This window comes from Neophocaena asiaeorientalis, unplaced genomic scaffold (genome assembly GCF_003031525.2).
Source record: "Neophocaena asiaeorientalis asiaeorientalis breed wild unplaced genomic scaffold, Neophocaena_asiaeorientalis_V1.1 scaffold681, whole genome shotgun sequence".
Classification (NCBI taxonomy): Eukaryota; Metazoa; Chordata; class Mammalia; order Artiodactyla; family Phocoenidae; genus Neophocaena; species Neophocaena asiaeorientalis.
This window is the reverse complement of record NW_020172271.1, coordinates 1,149,106-1,173,583: the sequence shown is the minus strand read 5'-3', so window position 1 is coordinate 1,173,583 and position 24,478 is coordinate 1,149,106. Positions and strand designations below refer to the sequence as shown.

At 40.7% G+C, this 24,478-nt stretch overlaps 1 protein-coding gene across 4 annotated transcripts in view; it reads right to left on the bottom strand.

Moving 5' to 3' along the window:
• TNPO3 (transportin 3) overlaps positions 1–24,478 on the bottom strand; it is a 109,050-nt gene that overhangs the window by 63,889 nt on the left and 20,683 nt on the right. For 2 of the 4 annotated variants that reach the window (XM_024762758.1, XM_024762768.1), the window contains exon 1: positions 17,082–17,208. Coding sequence is in view for 1 of the 4 variants with exons in the window: in XM_024762744.1 (XP_024618512.1) it covers positions 17,082–17,201 (120 nt within the window). In the remaining 3 variants the exon portion in view is untranslated. Of the gene's footprint in view, positions 1–6,312; positions 6,474–17,081; positions 17,928–24,478 lie in introns of those variants that run through there. The other 2 variants (XM_024762751.1, XM_024762744.1) reach the window with 2 other exon arrangements.

The window sequence follows — 24,478 nt, the reverse complement described above, 5'->3', positions numbered from 1 at the left end:
CTTAAATGTAAGACCTAAAACTATAAAACTCATGGGGGGAAAGCTATATGTGCATTAAATTTGGCAATGATTTCTTGGATCAAAAGCACAAGCAACAGGGAATTCCCTGGTGGTCCAGTAGTTAGGACTCTGCTTCCAATGCATAGGGCATGGGGTTCGATCCCTAGTCAGGGAACTAAGATCCTGCATGCCACGGAGCAAAGCCAAAAAAAAAAAACTCACAAGCAACAAAAGTAAAAACACATAAATTGGACTACATCAAAATTTTAAACTTCTATTCATCATTAAAAGATATAATCAGTATGAGAAGGCAACCCACAGAGTGGGAGAAAATATTTGCAAATGACGTATCTGATAAGGGGTTAATATTCAGAATATATAAAGAACTACTACAACACAACAACAAAACCAAACAACCCAGTTTAAAAATAGGCAGAGGGACTTCCCTGGTGGTGCAGTGGTTAAGAACCCACCTGCTGACGCCGGGGACATGGGTCCAAGCCCTGGTCTGGGAAGATCCCACGTGCCACGGAACAACTAAGCCCATGCACCACAACTACTCAACCTGTGCTCTAGAGCCCACAAGCCACGACTACTGAGCCCGCGTGTCACAACTACTGAAGCCCTCGCACCTAGAACCCGTGCTCCACAACAAGAGATACTACTGCAATGAGAAGCCTGTGCACCACAATGAAGAGTAGCCCCCGCTCACTGCAGCTAGAGAAAGCCTGTGTGTAGCAATGAAGACCCAATGCAGCATAAAATAAAATAAATAAAATAAAATAATTTTTAAAAAAATAGGCAGGGACTTCCCTGGCAGTCCAGCAGTTGAGACTCCGCACTTCCACTGCAGGGGGCATGGGTTTGATTCCTGGTCAGGGAATTAAGATCCCACAGGCTGCAACATGGTCAAAACAAACAAACAAAAAAACCCAAGTGTTGATGAGTAGAGAAATTGTAACAATGCACATTGCTAGTGGGAATGTAAAATAGTGCAGCCAATATGGAAAATAGTATGGCAGTTCCTCAAAAAATTAAAATTACCACATAATAGGCAGCAAGAGAGAATCAATTCATCACATTCAAGTGATCCTTGATAAGATTTTGGACAGATTTGTTATCAGAAACTTTTGAAGTTCAGAAGGCAGTGGGCTAATATATTCAAAGTGTTAAGAGAAAAAAAAAGCTGTCAGCCAAGAATCCTATACCTGGCAAAACTGTCCTTCTAAAGTGAGGCAGATTAAGACATTTCCGGATAAACAAAAGATAAGGGAATTTGTTACCACTAGACCTGCACTGCGAAAAAATGTTACTGAGTAGTCCTGAAGATTGAAATGAAAGAACACCAGCTAGTAACTTAGCTATAAGAAGAAATAAAGATGTCAATAAAGGTAAATAAATGATTCATTATAAAAAAAAACTTACCACATAATGCAGCAATTCCACTTTTGGGTATATAGCCAAAACAATCAAAAGCAGGGACTCAGATATTTATACACCAATGTTCATAGCAGCATATTTCACAATAACCAAAAGTTGAAAACAACTCAAATGTTCATTGACAGAAGAATGGATAAACAAAATGTGGCATATACATACAGTGGACTATTATTCAGCTTTAAAAAGGAAGGAAGTACCATTACATGCCATAACATGGATGAACTTTGAGGACATTATGCTTAGTAAAATAAGCTTGACACAAAAGGACAAATATTGTATGATTCCACTTACATGAGGTACCTGAAGTAGTCAAATTCATAGAGACAAAGTTAGAATTTTGGTTGCCAAGGGCTGATGGGAGGGAGAATGGGCAGCGTTATCATTTAATGGGTACAAAGTTTTACTTGTAGAAGATAAAAAAATTCTGGAGATTGCTTGTGTTGGTGGTCATAAAACAACATGAATATACTTACTCTCACTGAGTTGTACACTTTAAAATAGTTAGAATGGTAAATTTGATGTCATGTATATTTTACAAAAAAGAAACACACAGTTTAGAATCTGCTCAATCCCTTCACAAACTAAAGGGATCTGGTCCTATCATATAGACCTGCCAGGAGCAAAAGAAATTACCTCAGGGGAAAAACATCATTTATTACCTCTTCAACTTTTCATAAACAATATATCCAGTATTTATCAAATGAAAGCAAAAAAGGGAGGGTTGGGGATGGAAACAGACAATAGAAAATAACCTATCTAGATAACGGAATTATCAGATGAGGACTAAAATAACTGTGATGTCTCAACCAAAATGATAAAACTTAACATCACCAATAATGGGACAAAGAGATTTTAAGTGACTCTTGATGTGATTCACTGAAAACAACAATTTTTCGTTCATGTAATATTTTTCCAAAAACTGTTTAAGTTGAATATAATCATGAGGAAACAACCAGACAAAGCAAAATAGCGAGTTGGTCATATTAAAGACAAAATGGGCCTGGATTTGTTTTTGAATGTCATTATCATAAAAGGAAAAAAAAAATACCCCAGGAAACTAAAGTGACATAACACCTAAAAGCAATGCATTATCCTTGATTGGATCCTGGATTAGGGAAAGTAAAATTTTTAAAAAGCTAGAAATCTGGGGCTTCCCTGGTGGCGCAGTAGTTGAGAGTCCGCCTACCGATGCAGGGGACACAGGTTCATGCCCTGGTCCAAGAAGATCCCACATGCCGCGGAGCGGCTAGGCCCGTGAGCCATGGCCGCTGGGCCTGCACGTCCGTCCGGAGCCTACGCTCCGCAACGGGAGAGGCCACAACAGTGAAAGGCCCCCGTCCCACAAAAAAAAAAAAAAAAAAAAAAGCTAGACATCTGTAACTGAAACAACTGGCAAATTTGAATATGAACTGCATATTAGATAATATTATTGTATATCAATGTTAAATTTCTTTAATGTGACAATGGTTTTAGTTTAGTAGAATGTCTTTGTTCTTACGAGCTATATGTCAAAATGTTTAGGGGTACAGCATTATAAAATCTGCAATTTACTTCCAAAAGGGAGAGAAAGAAAGAAAAAAGAGAGAAAGCAAATGGGAACAGGCAATTTGAGAAGGGCTTATCATGAATCAGTGTTCACTATACAATTCTTTCAAGTTATGAATTTTTCAAAATAAACAATTGGGAAAAATTAAATAGCTGATTAACGTATTCAAGAAATTAGAAGACGAATTGGAATTTGCATTAAGAAATGGAATCTAAAAAAAGAATCAAAGGGAAATTCTAGAACTGAAAAATACAGTAACTGAAATTAAGACCCAAATGGAAGGGCTGAATAGCAAATCAGACGACTGAAGAAAAGATTACTATGCTAGAGAATAGGTCAATAGAAAATAAGACCTGAAGCACAAACTCAAAAAAGAATAAAGGTAAAGAATAGGAAGAATGCAAGTGGCATATGGGACATAGTGAAAAAGTCTAAAAACATGACAGAAATCTCAGAAGGAAAAGAAAAAAATGGGACACTATTTAAACATAATGGCTGAGGAATTTCCAAACTAATAAGACAACAAGCCACAGTTTAAGAAACTCTGTAAACCCTAACAATAGGAAAACCAGACCTAAGCACATCAAATAACACTGCTAAAAAACTGCTAAAGACAAAAAGGAAAATCTTAAAGGCAAGAGGAAAAAACATGTATTACCTTTAAAGGAACAATTAGACTGATAGCTGACTTGCCAAAATGAAAAATGGGAACCAAATATCTTCAAAGTACTGGAAGAAAATAATTGCCAATTGGTTACTTATACCCAGCAAAAAATCCTTCCAAAATGCAACAAAATTAACACACTTTGGGACCAAAAGAAAAAAAATAAAAGAAGAGAGTTCATTACCAATAGAACAAAGAAAATACTAAAGGGTGTTCTTCAAGCAGAATGAAAATAATTCTGGATAGAAACATGGAAATCAGGAAGGAATGAAGAGTAACGGAAAGGCTAAGTATGTAAGTAAATCTCTGTGAACACTGACTATATAAAGCAACAATATCTTGTAGGGCTTAAAATAAATGAATCTATATACCTGAGAGGAATTTCACATTCTCCTAAGATGCAGAAAGTGGAAAAGAACATTGCTTTGGAGTTAATAAATAAATGCAAATAAACTACAAAGTAACTTTTCTTAAATGCATCAGAAAGCTGAGGTCCCAGGACAACCAAGTAGACTGAAATCTAAAGAGACCTCACCAAGTGTTGGCTCATCTGTGGCAGAAAAAAGAAAAGAGATATGGGGCACCAGATGACCAGGTAATAAAAATTCAATTAAAATTATTAACAAATTGATTTTTAAAATTGTATATGTATGGGCTAGTATGTACATATAAAACCCATGGGACTCTTGGACACAAGGGGAATTCACAACCACCTACAGGCTCTTATCCACACACCTCCACCAAATACTCAGGAGAAAGAATGGGGGTAGGGCAGGAGACCAGAGAAAACCTCTTTGGTGGTACGGTCTTGGAGGACAGGAGTAGCCACAATAGCAGAAAGGACACAAAAAGCTCTGACTAGACCCTTCTCCCCTACTGAACAAAAGCCTTAACTGGTATGGGAAGGGCAGCAAATGATGTTACCCTCAAGGCTTAATAGGTTAAGTAAGACCCATTGCTGTTGCAGTAAGGGTAAAAGAAAAACACCTCTACCCGTAAAGGACAGGGCATAAAACCGTCTTGAGCCCATGATACTATAACAATAACACCACAGAGGTCTCCTACCACTGAAGGAAGGGCAAAAAAAATTTATCCTGCACAAAATCTGCCAGATGCAAGGCAGAGCATGAATGCCACAGGGGAGGACAGAATCACTGAGAAAGCCCCACCAATGAGAACACTGGACACTGGAACTGCTAAAGACTACAGTAGACAAGGGCAACAGAGAATGTTACTGTCCCCCACTCCCCCAAACAAACAAACAAATGCTAAACACATCATATTCAAACTCCTGAAAGCCAGAAATAAAGAGAAAATATTGGAGGAGTAATCCTTTTTCCTTACTACCAAGGTACCCTTGACTGTAACAGCTCAATTGTAGAACTTTATATTGTAATTATTTGGGCCTTTGTTCACCTTTTTTAATAGACTGTAAGCTCTTCAAAAGTAAAGAACAACCTTAATTATTTCTGCCTCTCTCAAAATCTCCTGGCCATAGAGCCATTTAAACAAATATATTTTAAATTATTAAATATGAAGCAAAATGACAAGATACTATCACCTCATAAATCTGTAACACCTCTTTGTTTTCCCAAACATGAAGCCCATTCTTTTACCAGGTAGCTAAGATACTTACTGGATTGAGAGTAAGCTATAAGGACAGAATCCACAATGTTTAGAGAGAGAAAGGGCAAGAAAAAACAAGCAAACCAGTTTACAGATAAAGAAAACAAAGGCCCTGAAAGGACCTTTTTCATTCAGAGTCCTCATTTGTAGAACTTTACTTGCCTTACCCAGTTGGAGCCTTGGTTCTGTTTTGTTTTAAATATATATTTTGCTTTAGCAATGAGAAGAAGCTCAATATTTTCCTAGCCAAAATCGGAAGATTTAAGAATCTCAGAAAAATTTCAGTGAAGGGAAACTTAAAGTCTCCCCAAAATGGGAGTCTTTTCTGGAATGACCTTACTTTAAAATATTACCAGTATTTCTGAAATATAAAAAAAAAAAGGAGAATAGCAGGTAACCCCAGGCAACTAAACCAAATATAAACTTTGCATCTTCTAACGCTCATTATGTTATCATAGTTTTCTGTTTTTTAACTAAACTAAAATATAGATGGCAGCTATATGTATTTCCTAGGACAATTCTATGAGGAATCGGTCTTATGAAAATTCCCATACTGCTCCTTGTGTAAATGTGTCAAGTAGAACCGAAGTGAAAAAGAACTGTCTTCTCATTTCAAGCATCCTTATTTATCTTGATGCTGCCTCACCCACTGGTCAAGTGTGCCTCTCTTTTCAAATATTTGTCTTTTGGAACAAGAACGAAATACAAAACTGACCTCTAAAGAAACCTGGGAAACTTGAATATCACAGTCTACTAAGTAAACTGTCAGTGAAAAATTACCCAGGATGATACTGCCAGTACTATATATTAAGGGGTCATAACTTGTCCCTTTATTTTGAATTCCAGGAGGGTTTAAGAATTGTTGGCATCCAAAAAACAAGTAATCCTGTTTTGATCACTGAATCATTAAGAAAATGCAACCAAATCCTGATACCTCAGATACTGTAGTACATTGCTCACTGCTCTTCCCCTCTGCTAAGCTGCAGAAAGAAGAAAGGAAAAGGGATTCTTTACAAGGAGAGAATAAAGCACTTACACTTCATAGGACTTTCTAGCCACAGATGCCAGGTGCTACCCACTGAAATCCAGGCTTGGACTAAGCTCCACATTTCTGAAAGGACCATCTCAACCGAAGCCTGGGGCTCAGAGTCAGCAGGAGGAAGCTGCAGCTCCCACTAGCAGCACATTTCAAAGAGGCTGCAACAAGAGAACATTTTCCATTTAAGCAACTAATTCCAATCTTCCATTTCACAAAGCAGTAGCAGAACAGGCCTTTATTATCAGTCTTTTCAAAAGATATTTCCATGACTATGTGATGAATATGAAGCAGGCTATGGCCCAGCAATCCTTTCACTAACATGCTCTAAGTCTTTCATTATACTTCACAGCAGATCCTAAAAGTACTTGCCCTTTTTTCTTTAACGGTCACGACTGCTCCAAGACTCATTTCTACACTAACAGTTCTAAAACTGCCTAATCAACGGAAATCACTGAGCAGACCCTTAACATTGCAAGTACACACCCAGATGGGGGGGGAGGGTGCTAAGGATTCATCAGCTGCCAAGAATCAGAAGCAGATTAGAGCTGCTAGTTAATCCTATACAAAAACTCCTCAAATTAAGCAGCATTACTTAAAAATACTTCACTGAAAACAGAAGAGCTCTGGCAAATAGAAAATTAGGTTCTGGAAATACAAATATTTCAATGAAATTTGATAAGTAAGAATAAATGTGTAAGACTGCTGTACTTTTTAAAAACATTTCAATTAGTGAATAATACATCTATTAAATAAAGATTTATAGTATACTGGAAGGAGGAGCAGACCAGGCAAGAGCACAGTAAAAAGAACCCCTAAAAAACAGTCAATCAGACACTGCAGCGTTATAGACACATGCCTTGTACCAATATGGTATAGAGCTAGAAAATCAGAATTTCCCAAATCAAGAAAAAGTCATTTTCATGAGACAGGTAAAGAACAAACTAGTCTTATTAACCTGAAAAAGAGAAAGGAATTTTTTGTCAGTCAACTGTCTTAAGTTTTTGTATCTAATCCTTTATGAAAATTTTACAAATTTAAGATAAATTGCTAGGTCTGTCACAAGTACTTTCTGATGGTTTTCAGAAGAGAAAATGATATGAGTGGATACTAGGAAAAATATAAGCTATAGATCTCAAAAGAAAACCATCACTACCTAAAATTGTTATCTTTCAAAAAATTTGTTTTGCAAGATGGTCTGAAATACAGAAACTATGGTGAAATGAAACTTAGCTAATACCTTCACCACAGCAGTGATAAGTAAACAACTCCCAACTCCAAAAGCAGAGTGTAAGTGAAAAATAATCATAAAGCCCCAAGCAAGCTCCCAGAACCATAGACTACCCGTGTATGCATAAACAAGTTTTCTAGAAGCAAAAAAGCTCATTTACAGAGATAAGTTCAGCCAATTTACATTTTCACAGCCATCCCCATAATAACTGAATAGATAATTAAGAGGGAGATATTATTTCCCTTATAGGAGGAAAGAGATTCCTGGCTAAAAATAATTCTTTAAAACATCATAAGCTATTCAAATTCCAGGAGAAATACTCAAACACTCTTATCTTCATGACAATGTTGGAAGATGGTAGTGCCCATATGCATTACTCTATCTTGATCTCAATGAAAGGAATCAGTAAGACCAAATGACTACAGCACTGCATGCTGTGGTCTCCTGAGTTTCTGATGAAATCCCAGTATTTCTGGGACAAGCATTTTCAAACAATCCTGTGTCATAATGGCCTCTATCAAATAAACTTTGGCTCAAATCTGTAGCTGTGGCTCACACATAATGATACTGAGAAATTTTGCCAAAATTTTTCCTCAACAACTGTAAAGAATCCCTATCCAAATTAAAAACCCTCAGCTACCTATGCATGTGAATATTAACCTCAAGACCGGCCCTGAAAAAAGATAAATAAATCTGGATCCATAAGGTCAGCTTGGGTTTGGAGTGACTGAAGCATGCATTCCTTGATAATCAATTCACTGTGGGCCTTACTAATTATATTAGGCAGCCCTGCTTTAAAAGTAGAAAATGTTGGGCTTCCCTGGTGGCACAGTGGTTGAGAGTCTGCCTGCCGATGCAGGGGACACGGGTTCGTGCCCCAGTCCGGGAATATCCCACATGCCGCGGAGCGGCTGGGCCCGTGAGCCATGGCCGCTGAGCCTGCGCGTCCGGAGCCTGTGCTCCGCAGCGGGAGAGGCCACAACAGTGAGAGGCCCGCGTAACGCAAAAAGAAGTAGAAAACGTTGGGCCTTCCCTGGTGGCGCAATGGTTGAGAGTCCGCCTGCCGATGCAAGGGACACGGGTCCATGCCCCAGCCCGGGAATATCCCACATGCCGCGGAGCGGCTGGGCCCGTGAGCCATGGCCGCTGAGCCTGCGCGTCTGGAGCCTGTGCTCCGCAACGGGGAGAAGCCACAACAGTAAGAGTCCCGCGTACCGCAAAAAAAAAAAAAAAGTAGAAAATGCCAAGCTTGAAACCATTTCAAGCTTTTGAAGCAAATGGGTAGCCCATGTGAAGGCTTCCTGAAAGCCAAAATATAGAAAATGGATTTCTTTTAGTCACCGGTTTCTATTCCTGCCTATCTAAGCAAGTTTTATAACAATTCGAATAAACCTGAAGAATGAGAGTACTATCCAACATACTAAGCATACACTAACACAATGCTGAAGATTCAAGTTTCTTAACTGTATAGAAATATGAGATGTCTAGCTTAAGGTTTAATAAAAAATGCATTATAGTGTTAGAAAACTCTGAGTGCTTATGTAAAAACATGTACCTTTTTAAGACTAGTTCTAAGTGTGTTCTGCTTTAGGGCCATCTGTATAAATGGTGTTAACTATGGTTGAGACAGAAAATACAAGTAAACAGTAAATATGGAGAAAAACTGAAGAGTGCAGTGGGCTTGAATAAAAAAGTAAAAAATATAATGTAAACTCTGTTAACAGAAAATTTCTTACCAAAAGAAAAAAAAATACAAATTTCATAATATTTTCATTTTGGAAAGTCTAACCAGAAAGAGGAAAATTAAATCGGTACTTTCAAGGGGTTCTGCATGCCAAACACTACAAAATTATCCCCATTAGCAGTACTGTGAACTTCCAGTAAAGAGAAATAAAGCTTCTCTCTGGAACTTCACCTATATAACAATACAACACTCTCTGGTAATATTTCAGTACCAGGGTACAAGCTAGGGAAACACAGGAGAGGTAATCTGAGCAAGCGCAACTTTCTAAGAATTAAATGTTTTTAAGTTCAACAGAGCTTATGGGACTTCTCTGGCGGTCCACTGGTTAAGACTCTGCACTTCCACTGTAGGAGGCACAGATTCGATCCAGGTTGGGGACTAAGATCCCACATGCCACATAGCTCGGCCAAAACAAAACAAAAAAAACCCAAGAGCTTAAAATTCCGTGAAATCTAGAAAATAGTATGTCAGTCCCTCAAAAAAAACATAGAATTACCATATGATCCAGCAATTCCCCTTCTGGTGATATACTCAGAAGAATTGAAAGCAGGGACTCCAACAGATATTTGTACACCTGTGCTCATAATAGTATTCACAATAGCCAAAACGTGGAAGCTACCCAAGTGTGTATCAACAGATGAATAGGTAAACAAAATGTGGTACACACAATATTATTCAGCCTTAAAAAGGGATGAAATTCTGACACATTCTACAACATGGATGGACCCTGAGAACATTATGTTAAGTGAAAAAAGCCAGTCACAAAAGGACAAATACTGTATGATTCTACTTATATGAGGTACCTAGAGTAGTCAAGTTCATGGAGACAAAAAGCAGAATGGTGGTTGCCAGGGGCTGTAGGGAGAGAGAAATGGGGAGTTAGTTAACTGTGTTTTAATGGGTACAGATTTTCATTTTTACAAGATGAAAAACGTTCTGGAGATGCACGGTGATGATGGTTGCACAACAATGTGAATGTACTTAAAGCCACTGAACTACACACTTAAAAATGGTTAAAGTGGTAAATTTTATGCTATGTGTATTTCACCATAATTTGTAAAAAGGAATGAAATTCTGACATAGTCTACAACATGATGAACCTTGAAGATATTATTCTAAGTGAAATAAGCCAAACACCAAAAGGAAAATATTGTATCATTCTACTCATAAGGTAATTGGAGTAGTCAAATTCCGAGAGGAAAAAAAAAGGAGAATGGTGGTTACCAGGGGCTGAAGAGAGGAGGGGATGGAGAATTATCCTTTAATAGGTAGAGTTTTAGTTTGGGAAGACGAAAAAGTTCCAGAGATGGGTGGTGGTGATGACTGCACAACATGAATGTACTTAATGCCACTGAACTGTACGCCTAAAAATGGTTAAAATGGCAACTTAGAAAATGTAGCAGTATCCAGATTTTATATCCTGTTTCAAACCACTGACTCTGGTCCAAGGCCTGGGAAGATGAGAAATAAACTAATCCAAATACAGATGAATGCCACCAGATAACAGACTATCATGCCAACAGAAATACCATCACAAATTGCCATTCATAAGCTCCAATACAACAAGGACATGAAATGACTATATCTGCACTGTCCAAGACTTGGAATGTGGCAGTGCAACTAAGGAATTGATTTTAACTTCATTTTAATTAACTTAAATTGAAACAGCCACAATAGCCATGTGGGTAATGGCAATCATATTAGACAATATAGCCAGAGTGGTATACTATCCAGTTGAAAGGCCTTTGGTTTTTATCATTTACTTAAAGACTCCCATTTTCCAGCAATGCAAAGTATACAGTATTCCTATGTTCACTGAACTAACTGACACCAAAGAAGTTGTACACGAACATTTTCTATTTTCTAGAAGGCTTGCCTTTCAAAAACATGTTTATGTTTTAAGAGTCACTTGACTGGGCTTCCCTGGTGGCACAGTGGTTGAGAGTCTGCCTGCCGATGCAGGGGACGTGGGTTTGTGCCCCGGTCCGGGAGGATCCCACATGCCGCAGAGCGGCTGGGCCCGTGAGCCATGGCCGCTGAGCCTGCGCGTCCGGAGCCTGTGCTCCGCAACGGGAGAGGCCACAGCGGTGAGAGGCCCGCGTACCGCAAAAAAAAAAAAAAAAAATGAGTAGCACAATTAATTAACCCTATAAAGAGATGGTCTTTGCTTCCATTGGTTTCTGCATTGTCTACTAATTTTGGTTACTAGAGGTAGACAAAAGAAACTACTAAGTATTCAGAGCAGTCCACTGTTAAATAGGCTTCCTTTAAGCTCTGTCTCAAAATAATTTTTCCTTTTAAAACACTTGGAAGACATCAGTGATATCTGCCTATCCCATAAAACAAAAACATGGCTGTAGGCTGTTTCCAAGAATTTTGGTGGAAAAAAAGCTCAATGAATGTAGATTCTTCAGAAAATGGCTGTTTTATACAAATACCAGAGAAAAAGATGCTAACTCATAGCATGGGCTGAACCATGTCCAAATTATACCGTTATAGCAAATCTATTGTCACCAGGATCATTGTAACTATACTAAATGACCCTAAGATTAGTAAGTATGGGGAAGAGGGAAGTAAGAATAATAGTTTTTCAAAACGTATATTATTCAAAGTGGTTTTGAAACAAACCAGGGAAATTCTGTTCCTTACCAATTCCATTTTTTGGTTAATTTTCTTAGGGACTGTACAGTTTTGGATGCTACTTTATATGGCATAATTTTAGTTACTACATTTTCTGTTTTCAACTAAAGTAGATTTTTTTTTTCCCCAGCCACGGTGCGCGGCTTGTGGGATCTTAATTTCCCAACCAGGGACTGAACCCGGGGCCCTCTGAGTGAAAGTACAGAGTCCTAACCACTGGACCACCAGGGAATTCTTTATCAATTTCAAATTGAAAATTAAAACACTATGCTACTACACTGCATGTTTTGTGACTACTCTAAAACAGATTTTTGGTTTAAAATGTCATTTAGTGACCACTTCAAGAAAGGCTTATTGTGTCAAAAAGTTCCTCTCCTTTTCTGTACTCAAGTTGTTCAAAGCATAAAATGAGGGTAATAAAAACTTATCTCATAAAGACTGCTTTTTAAAAAAAGATTGGAAAGACTGAAAACAGAGCATCATAGGAGACTGAATAATATTGTTTATTTTCAATCATCCATAGATATGTTAGAGAGAAGCAGCAAAAATAAATGAAATGTATAGAAAAAGACAAATCTGAGTCATCCAACTGCCCCTTTGGAGGTGCTACAAGCAGCTATGCATTCAGGAACATTTTTAAGAAACTGTGTGTTGGGCCCAGCCGCTCCGCGGCATGTGGGATATTCCCGGACTGGGGCACGAACCCGTGTCCCCTTTATCTGCAGGTGGACTCTCAACCACTGCACCGCCAGGGAAGCCTGATCATTTCTTAATATTATCATGGTTTATTCCTTCAACTATGGGTATCAGATTATATAAACATCTGAAAGGATCCTACTGTCTATTGGGGGAGACAAAACAAATTTTCAAAAACGTTAAAAAAATGATAAATACAATTAAAGTGCTTTTGGTGTTGGGGCAGGGGCAGAAATGACTTTCAGTGGAAGAGAATCTGTTAAGACTTTAAGGAGAAAGAATTTAAGCTAGCTAGGCTTTGAAAAGGTGGGCTAGTTTCTTCATTTGAAGACAGGATTGGGGAAAAGTAATAGTAAAAGTCCAAAGGTAAGAAAAAAATTAAAAAATCATATAACCAGACAAAGGCTGCATCCCCTCCCCACAAAAAACCATTTGCTTATTCTGGGAGATACTACAGCTGTGTGAATGCTGATGGGAAGGATCCAGTAAAGAGGGAGTTTTAGGATACAAGTGAGACACAGGATAACCAAAAGATCAAGGTTCCTGAGAATTCAGATAATAAGATGCAGAGCACTAAAATCGGACAGAAGAAGCAATTGGATACACATGCTCAAGTTCTACCAAATCAGAGGTGAAGGGTTGGTGGTATATTGAAGAAAGGGATGAGAACGACAGTCCCTGGAAAAAGACAAGACCTAACAAAGAAAAAGGGCCAGTTAATGAGATAAGGTTTTGATGAAATTCAAGAACTAAGACTTCTGTTTAACACAATTTAACTGATTGAAACATCTGTTTGCCCTCAAATTCCCTCCAAAATCAGAGTAAAAAGATTTTTTTTCCCCAAGGATGAGGGAACCCACAAGGACAGAAAATGGAAACACAAATATTAACAAAACTGTGAAAAGGAGAAAGCTGCTGGGTGAGTGTTAACTCTCAGAGAAGGTCTGAGAAAGCAGAAATTTGCCTGGTAGCAGGGAGGGGGAAGGGATAATAATGGGGGAAGCCAAGAGGCAAACTAATTCCAAAATCCCAGTAAGGCTCAAGAATTAGAAGTACTGAGATACACCTGAAGACAGATGCACAGATAGAACAAATAACAAAGGAATGGCTTCAAAATCTGTGTAAGCGGTTTAGTTTCCTAGATTTTCTCCCTGACTCTGAGGGGCCAGGCTACTATACTATCCTCCCACCATCACAGAAAACTCAAGGTTTACTTTGCAGAGACTGAAGTAGAGGGACTCTGGACTCTTGGACAACAGACTCACCTAAGGACAGGAGTATCATACTGAAAACAGATTAAATAAACTAAAGTCTACATACTTAGCGTTTAGATTCATCCTCCAGTCCATTCTCCTACCTGCCACTGGCAGCCTAGTTCATAACCTCCAGGCAGAAGACTAGAGAACTCTCAGGGTAAAAGTGGTCCAAGAAAAAAGACCAACAATGAGAGAGAAGAGATGAAGTTTCCCCTCTCAATTATCTGTCAAATGAGGGAGTAATTCAAGAAAAGATCATTGGATCCAGGATTCAGCACATCCAATACAAGAAAGAAAAAGGAATTCCCTAGGACAGTGAGATGCCAGAATAATTATGCAAGAGACCTGGAGAACAACCAGGCCAGATTGAAGCAGGGAGATAGAGGGCTCTCGGGAGAGGTTTCCTTCCACCAAAAAAGGAAACAGATTACCAGTGTGAACATACTAAGAGGATATTTACACTTACTAACAGAGAGTTTGGGATGAATTACTGTAGATATATAGAAAATAAGGCAAACGTGAAAAAAAGAAAAAGGTAATGATTACCACCAAAAAAAAAAGTTGCACAAAAAAGAAATTATCATGGTATACACACTTCATGATTCACAATGTGTAATGATTTAACCAGAAATGTGGTATACCTATGTTAACCAAAAATGTGGTATACCACAGGTATACCTATGAGTGATGGGGTGTGAGGAAGCAGAGGAAGCCTAAATCCTCATCTTTCATAGGAGAAACTATGAAACTGCTCTTTTTTCTTCCTAAATCTTGTAAAACTATTCCCATTTTATAACTTTAGAAAGTTTTTAAAGTTTGGCTTAAATCTTTAAAATTTTAACAGTAACTTTTATTACTAAATTAACAATAAATTAATAAGTTTTTTATTTTGATAAAATTCAAATTATGTAAGATTTCAAAAAAGTAAAAACTGTTACATGACGTTACTTGAGATTCCTGAGCCAGCAAACTAGAAGAATTTCAGTTGGTTGTGTGATCGGAGCTCAATGCGTGTGTTAGTGATTTGGGGGGGGTTGGTGACTTTTTAGCAATGACAAGATCCAAGATGTGACTGTGTGACCAGGTGGCTCAGAAAAAAGTAAAGGAATTAAGAAGCCAAAGTGTTAGCTGAATTGTCAATCCAGATGCTGAAGTTGCCTAAAAATTATGATGTATGACTGTACTATTTTCCAGGTCCACTTTTCCACTCTTCTCTACCATGTTTTCTGCCCCAGTATGCTGACCTCTATGGAACAGATCAACAGGTTCCTGAGTCCCCTAGCTTAGGGTTAGGTTTGCCCAATGGGGAATTCCAGGAGGAAGTTAGGAGAATAAGGTGTAGATATTTATTCCTCCAGCTTCCTCCCTGCAGAATCACCTCATGCTGGCTATGTCCCTTCAACTGAAAACTACAATTCCTCTCAAGGCAGCCAACTCCATACTTCTCCTGAGAGTCCAAGAAGTAACCACTCTCTCTCTTACCTCTTCTGGCTGTTAACAGCTTAGGGCTGTTAACAGTTTGGCTACAGGGTACTACACTATCTTTTGTGGTACCCCATTATATCCACATCTTTATAAACAGTACCTTTATAAAACAAATCCTCCTCAAATTAGCCTATTTCAAGTGTGCCATCTGTTCCTGTTGGGACCTGACTGTAAATAGTGATAATAGTGATGATGGTGATGATGTAAGTCTGTAACAGACTAGTGGAAACTAAGTGACTAATATTTAAATAACAATTACTAACATATTTTGAGTTCTAGGTTCCAAGAACTTTGTTAAGCTCTTTGTAGGTATTAACTCGTTTAAACATCACAAGCAAAGATGTTTTTGTGCCAAGCAAATATTTTTTTTGTCTGGTTCATTTCCATATACCAACACCTAGCAGTTGCTGGTACATGGTAAGCACTAAAATACTGATTTAAAATACATACTGCAATAAGCAGGTTTAGTAGGGAAGGCTGACTTTTGGTATGGTGTAGCATTTCTCCTATTTTTACTTTGAAAACTTTAAGATAAGGGACGTATGGCTCCCCAGATCACAAAAACTAACTAAACACTAAGACCACATATGAATGATTTTCCTGTGTAGCCTACCGTGAGTCTTATTCCTTTCTCTTCCCATGAGGTCACCCAGGACTTGGGTTCCCGATTTTTTTTTTAAGTGTAATATTCAAAGTTGCAAATTTTAAAATACTTATTATGCACTCACAGCCTAGGAGCTGATTCAAAAGGGCAGAGCATCTTTAAGTACTAGTTATGAGTTTAAAAAAAGAAATGGAAGGGGAGGGAGCAAATTTTAAAACATACTTAGGCATATAAAATGCAAAAATAAGAAAGGTAAAGTCAGCAATATGACCAAGTACACATTATCACACTGAATTAAAGCACTGCAGGGGTAAGTAGGAAAATTAGAGGAGGAAATATAATACACGAGATTCAAAGAACGCAGAAATACAATAAGTATAACAGGTTGCAATTAACCCCCTCATTGGATGCTGACACAATTATCTGTAATAATCAAGGCAGCTACGATACCCGTATCTTATAAAGAAGCTAAAAATCAGGGGAAAGAGAAGGTTAGAAAACCAATATGCTGCAAAATGAGAACTGCAAAGATTTTCTGAAACGAGAATTGATTTTTTTTTTCTTTACGTTATGTTGCACTCCAAAACACGGGGAAAACTCACGTGTACAAGGATCTAGAAACCTGAGAAGTTTCGAGAATGTACTCAAACTAGAGTGAAAAGCAGCAAGAAACAGTGAGATGTAAGGCTATGAGTGGGAAGGAATTGCCGGAGTAACACCTGGACACCGAAGAGAGACGGATAAAACATCCTTAAGTGGAAGACAGAGAAAGACTGGGATTGGATTTGGTTGAAGAAAGACAAAACGGAAAATCAAGGCCTAAGAAACAAGTAGTAGCAAGGGTGAAACTTAGAGGACCAGATCGAAGCTACGAGCGAGAAGTACAGGACCTACAAACCAGATTCTACGGGGTGGGGAAAGGGCCACTTCGCGACCGGCCAGCTGCAACTAGTTTCCGAAAAGCCGCGTAGATGTAGCTTCGCAGCCCCACCCCGCGGCAGCAGCTCCTCCCCAAGGAGGACCTAAGGAGGCCAACGGCCGGGCGCCGGCTCCAGCCGAGGTCCCACCCCGCCCTTGCCCCGCGGCGCAGAATGGCCTCTCTCGGCCCCTCACCGAACGCTGCAACTCCCCAAGCCAAAACGAGGCGCGCTCCTTTCCGCTGGGATCTGGGTCGTGGTAGAGCGCCTGCACTGCCTGGTACACGAGCTGCAATGTCGGCTTTGCTCCTTCCATGGTGGTAGCGGTGGTGGCGGCAGCGATGGCTCTGGTGTTTTCTCCCGAGGATTCTCCGGCTGCTCCGCCTTCGCGCTTCCTCACTTTGTCGGCCACGGCCGCTCCCTGACTGGCGCCATCTCCTCTTTGGCCGTTACCAGGGCAGAGGGGTTCCCTGTTGAAGTTACCCCCTCGGAAACAGAGGTTAGATCGTATTCAAGTTCCTGGTTGTTTTTCCGATCTTACCACTAGACTCTAGACTTCTGAGTCTACACGCCGGTTCTCGCCTCTTAACCCGCTGACTTGCCCTCAGAAATCTGTCCCAGCCCGACACAGACCATGCAGCATACCTCAGCAGCCTTTACCCGGACCGGAAGCGGCAGCACCAAAACCTTTGGCACACTTCCGCCTGGTGCGGCGTAAACTGCTTCCTTCCTTGCACGCCTCCTCTTGTCTCGCCTCCCCCTCCCGGAAGTGACCCTACCGGGCCGGGAGAAGGAAAGAAGTGGTTCTCTACTACCTTGCGTCGGACTGAAGCCTTAGGACCCTCGTGGCTCCCACACCTGTGCAGCTCTCCTCTCCTTGGCAATGGATCCGAGGTCTTTCCTCCTCCTTCCGACTTATCCATTCCTCTACATAGAGTCCTTTTGGACCCCCGTGGACAAGGTGCATCAATTCAACCATCTGTGGAGTGTCCACTGTATTGCAAATTCAAAGATGATTTAAGACAAGATTTGTATGCAGACCCTAATGGAGGAGACAGACACGTAATCAAATAACTGTTGTACAAACCTGAAAAATGTGCCACTGAAATAAATACAACATGCCTAGAAGCCCCTTTCCGCTAAATTCTGACACCCAAAAAGGTATTTCATTCTATTGCCCAGGACGCTCTGACTCCAGAGTATTTGCACAAACACACTGAATTGTGTTTTTGTGTGTGCTTTTCTTTCCGAATCAAACATCGATGGTATAACAATTCTCAATTCACAAAAGAAAATATAAATCTTGGAATCTGTACTATGGAGAAAATTTCCAAACATTGCTGCTTCTCCTTTGCAATAATAAGTAACTACTGTAAGGTCGGATCTTAACAAACGGCACCGCGAAAACAGGAAAGCTTCAAGTGAGCTTTATTAGGGAGCGCTCCCGGGCGAGGTTCACTGATCCGAGAGAAAGCGGCTAGAGAAGTCGCACCCGGGCGAGGGTTGGGCAAGATTTTATAGGGGAAGGGAAAGGGGTGTGGTGAATCTGGGAGGGCTCAGGGTATTCCTTATTTGATGGTCTTCTCTGGTATCCTGGGGGACAGTTAGTCCCGCCCCTCGAAAGGCGGGAAGGCTGGGCTGGGTTCAAAGTCCCCAGGTCATTTCCTGGAACTGGGTGATCCGGAGAGTTTCGGTCTGATGCAACCTGTGAATCTGATTGTGTTCCCCTGCCTCGGGTCAGTTGGCCTTACAACTACTACTGGGACTTTCCTGGTGGCACAGTGGTTAAGAATCTGCCTGCCAATGCAGGAGACACGGGTTCCATCCCTGGTCCGGGAAGATCCCATGTGCTGCCGAGCAACTAAGCCCATGTGCCACAGCTACTGAGCCTGCGCTCTAGAGCCGTGAGCCACAACCACTGAAGCCCACGCGCCTAGAGCCCGTGCTCCGCAACAAGAGAAGCCACCACAGTGAGAAGCCCGTGCAATGCAACGAAGAGTAGCTCCCGCTCACTGCAACTAGAGAAAGCCCACGTGCAGCAACAAAGACCCAATGCAGCCAAAAATTAATTAACTGCCACCATTTGATGAATGCTTACAATGTGTAAAGTACTGTAGTTATGAGGTCTTATTTAATCCTTTTAACAATTATACAAAGTAAATCCCCATTTTAAGGAATAAGAAATAGGTAATCTGCCCAAGGTTACACATTTCTTAAATGAAAATCAGGATTTGAATCCAAATGTTTTGCTCCAAAGCCTGTTAAGTTGTACAATCCCAATCATCCTGTATATTAATTTGTTTCTGAATTGTTATTGTCAAAAGATTTTAACTACCAATATCACAATGAAAACAGTGTTACTGTACACAGTTGATATAATTTCTGACAAAAGGAAAAAACCTTGATATTTTGGTTGCCTAATTCATCCATTCATTAAAAATTTAGTAGGACCACCTTGGTCTCTGCCCTCATGGAGTTTACAGACCAAATGCAAAGAAAGACAAGTAACTCAGTTTAAAAGGTCTATGAATATCCACAAGCAAAAGAATGATGTTGGACCTACCTTGCACCATATACCAAAAATAAAAAAGAACATAAATGTAAGGCTAAGAGTATGAAACTCTTAAAAGAGAACAGGAGTGTATCTTCATGACCTTGGATTAGACAACGGTTTCTTAGATATGGCACCAAAAGCACAATTAACAAAACGGAAAATAGATAGTCCAATTTATCTATTTTAGTTCATTTGTTTAGTTAGTCAAAACTGAAAACTTGTGTGTGTCAAAGAACACTATTAAGAAAGTGAAATGACAGCCCACAAAGTGAGAGAAAATGTTTGCAAATCAAATATCTGATAAGGGATCAGTATCCAGAACATATAAGGAACTCAGAATTCAACAATGAAAAGACAAGATAGGGGTTGGTCACTTGAAAGACTAAGCATGTGATTAGAGAGTTGCAACTTTGGACCAGATTAAGTGAAATCACTTAACACTGATATAATCATCTGTGCCTAGTAATGAAACCCTGATCAAAACTCTGGACATTGAAGCTCAGTAGAGCTTTCTGGTTGATGAACAGGTTAATATGCCAGATGGGTGATATACCCTGACTCCACCAAGAGAGGGCATGGGAGTTCTGTCTTCTTCCCAGACCTCCTGCTATGTATAGCCTTTTAAATAAATCTTTAATTATATGTGTAGCACTTAACTGAGTTCTGTGAGTTGTTCTAGCAGATTATCAAACCTGTGCGGGCAGTGGGAACCCCTGAATTTGTAGCCAGTTGGTCAGTAGTCCAGGTGGCCTGGGGACCCCTGAAGTAAGGCTGACATTTGATGTGAAGGCAGTTTTGAGGGGGACTGAGCTCTTACGCCTGTGGAGTCTGATACTAACTCCAGGTAGTGTCAGAATTGACTTGTCCTTCACCCCACTGGTGTAGAAACAGAACAGGTAAGATGTTCACGAAGTCTGTAATTTAGTTTAACAGACATAAGCCCTGTCCCCCCAAAAATAGATGAAACAAATATGTTAACAATTATTAAATGTAGGAGACAGGTAATTGTGGTCACTATACCATTCTCTCTACTCTGTTTGAAAATTTCCAAATTAAAAAAATTCAAACTGGAAAAAAATTATGTAAATTTTTATTTATGACATGAAAAGATGTCAGAAAATATTATTGGAAAAAGAAACAGGTTATGACTCAGCATGTGAAAATACTCATTGACATGAAATTATATCTATGTTTCTATATAGGTAGAGAGGGGTCTGGAAGGATTTTCAACAAAATGTTAACAAAGGTTATCTCCAGGGATGGGATTTTTTTTGTTGTTGCAGTACGCGGGCCTCTCACTGTTGTGGCCTCTCCCGTTGCAGAGCACAGGCTCCGGACGCACAGGCTCAGAGGCCATGGCTCACGGGTCCGTGAGCCCCTCTGTGGCATGGGGGATCCTCCCGGACCGGGGCACGAACCCGTGTCCCCCTCATCGGCAGGTGGACTCTCAACCACTGCGCCACCAGGGAAGCCCTGGGGGATGGGGTTTTGAGTGGTTTCTACTTTCTTTCTTGTCTGTGTTTCTTCATAACATCACCCCTTGACATATTCCATATTTTTATCATTTTTTGGCTACTCCCTCCATTAACGTGTAGACTCTAGGTCACTCTCATATCCCCAGTGCTTTGAATGGTGCCTGACATATGGCAGGGACACAATAAATATTTGTTAAATGCATTAATAAAACTTCTATGATTTGAATTTTTCTTTATAATGATTATTTTCACTTTTAAAACAACATAGGTGTTTTTTTCCAAACAGTGACACTATAAACTTGAAGTCATAATTGTCAGGAGCCAGTGTGACTGAATCTTAGTGGCTGTTTGCCAAAAGGCTGCACAGCACAGACCTCTCCTGGCCCAACTTCAACCCATAGGGCACATATTCTATACCATATTCCTCCAGATGCACAACCTGAGACGGCCATAAACCCAGCATTGGACAAACCTCTTTCCTTCAATTAAACCCACATTCAGGGCTCACGTGCTGAGGATATCACCTGCCTTTGTCTGGTTCTTCAGCTCAGAACTGCCCTCGGTCGTGGCCAGCTTTTCCCCCAGTTTCACTTGCAAAGCAAATTCAAACTGGTGAGAGGGGCTGGGAGAGTAGGATGGTGAATAGTGATCATGAATTTCTATGGAATACGGAGAGCACAAATTAACTGTCCACAGTCAAAAGGAGCCTTTAAAGTTTAAAGACGGATGCCCTGAGGGACAGTTCTGATAAACAGGGATGGGAAAACAGAATAGGTTTGAATTTTTCTGAACATTAACAAGGTGAAATTCATTTCAGAAAAATAAAAAAAATCCTGTACAGAGAACCCAGGGGCAATGGTAGAGAAAAAACATACACAGTTCAGTAAAGGTCCAAGCTGCCCCGATTCCTTCTCCTTAATCCCTCACAAAGTCTTCCTTCACCCGTTGAACTCTTCTCTTTGGAAGCCAGACATAGAGGAGGGGAAAAGTAGCTTTCTCCCAACAAGATTAATTTCTATAAGTCATGTTATATCCATAGGTTTTTGACTTTTAGTCCAGTTTTACCTCAGGGTATTAAGCAATACATTGGGGCAGGTATGATATGGGTCAAACTGTAACCCACCCAGGCTGACAGATTACACTTCCCTTACAAATGCAGAAGACTCCATTTGGCTGTAGGGAAAAAAAAAATAACTCTCTCTTGTACAGCATGGTGGAAAGAGGGCTATCCTAAAAATTAGACCCCCTGGTGCCAGTCCCAGCACCACCACTTTATGGCCATATGACTCTAGCCAAGTAACTACCTTCATAAGCTGGAAAAAGGGGCATGATACCTGCCCATCCAACACACAAGGAGCACCAAGTAAGATCACGTGAAAGTGCTTTAGAATTGGCTCATTGTAAACAACTGTGAAGTAATTACCATTTTACAAAAATATGGAGTCAAACTGTCACTTCTGGTCTTATTGAGATACTTAGAAATCCCAAGTTTTTACCCCAAACCAACAGGCTTTTCAAATACGGGAGGAACGGTAGCTGAATGAGCTACCCAGGCTGTAAACAAGCCAAAGGCTTGGCTACTCCACCAGCCAAGCACCAGTAAACACTGTCACACCTGTCACAGCGCCTGCATCTCCCTGATTCCTGGGGTCAAAGTGTTTACCAGCTGGCTCTTGCTTTTGGAAGAATTAGATATTTAGATCCACCTTCCCTCCCACTCTACTCTTAGTAGGCACTGAGCACGCACCTGCTCTGGTTCCATGCTGCTGGATCCAGACTCCAGGGCCTCTTTCCATGAACAAACCCAACGCCCTCATCATTGTTCTCCAGCCTTCTAGATCGCTCTACAGCCTCAGACATCCCAACTTCCCTCTTCCCCCTGTGCCCCAATACTTCACCTCCCAAGACTTCAACTTCCACAGCTCAGCCCTCCCTGATGTCACTTTGATTCTCAATGGTGCCTATCAACACAGCTGCATATTAAAATCACCTGGGCGGAGGGAGGGGGAATTTCCCTGGTGGTCCAGTGGGTAAGACTCAGTGCTTCCAATGCAGTGGGTCCAGGTTTGATCCCTGGTTTGGGGAACTAGATCCCCTAAGAAGTCTGCGTGCCGCAAAAAATACCCCACATGCCGAAACAAATATCCTACACAGCCCCCCCGAAAAAAAGAAAAAAAATCACCTGGGGTGGTGATGCCTGGGTACCTCTCTAGACCAGTTAAATCAGAAACCCTGGGGCTAGGTTTGGGGCTCCAATCTTGGTACCTTAAAGCTCCAGGTGATTCTAATGTGCAGCTAGGTTGCTGGTCGTGCCTTCATTTTGTCACGGAAGGGTTTCTCAACAGGAGAGCTACTGGCATTTGGGGCAGGACGATTCTTCCTTGTGCAAGTCTGACTCAAGCATTGTCAGAATTGTGGAGTGTCGGTAGCATACCTCAGTCATGGCAACAACCAAAAATGCACCAACATCTCTAAATGCCCTCGCTTGAGAATCTTACAAGCTCCTTCTCTTCCTTTTGTGCCCACCCCCAAGTGAAAGCCCCTCCCTTCCCGCCCCACCCTTCAATTCTCAGGTGACCAGTGGTTCTAGTTTGCTCAGGACCCAGGGTTTTCCCAGGACATGAGGCTTTCAGTGCTACAACTAGGAAAGTCCCAGGCAAACGACAGTGGTTAGTCATCCTAGATTTTCTTCTCTTGCCTCCCATCAGGGATACCCATTGTTTTTTCTGCTTCCGTCACCTCTTTTCTGGGAACTGGCCCTTCCCAACCCCAACCTTCCTCCATTCAAAGGTTACACTGGGAACAACCTTGAAGAGGTTGCTTACACAAACTGGGCCCCCTGAGTTCCTCCCCCAGAATTTGCAATTGGAAGTGGATGCTAGTCACAATTTGGCTAGTGGTCCAAAAGAGATTAAAATTCGGGAATGGTTGGTGGCCATTTCTTATCATGAAGACTGCTGTGAGGTGTGGGAGAGGATGGGCAGTGCAGAAAATCTGTCTGTGACAACAGAGGATACATGTGCCCTGAAAGAAACACATACAGAGGTGAGGTAGAAGCTTCCTGGCTTCTACACAGTGCGCAAGTGATTCTCAAACTTGAACCTGCATCAGCATCCCTCAGGTAGAGGCGTCCTTAAAACGCTGTTTTCTGGGCCCCGCCCCCAGAGCATGTGATTCGATAGGTCTGCGTGTGGCCCAAGGATCTGCTGTTCTAAGGCACTCCTGGGGGGAGGGGGTTGATGCTGTAAATTAGGGATTATGTGAGGACCCCTCCTCTGGGCCAGAGTTCCAGGGCCTCTGAGGGCCCAGCAGGTTCAGCCCCACCCTAGGGTTACATGAGCCTGTGTCTTTCTAATAAATTCCTCCCCCTCTTTTTTTTCTTAAACAGCTTTATGGAGATATAATTCATATAGAGTATAATTCACCCACTTAAAGTGTCCAATTCAATGATTTTTAGGAGATTCACAAATATGTACAGCTATCACCAATTTTAGAACAATTTTCATCACCTCAAAAGAAACCCCATCTCCTTTAGCTATCACTCCTCTCCCCACGCCCTTCTCT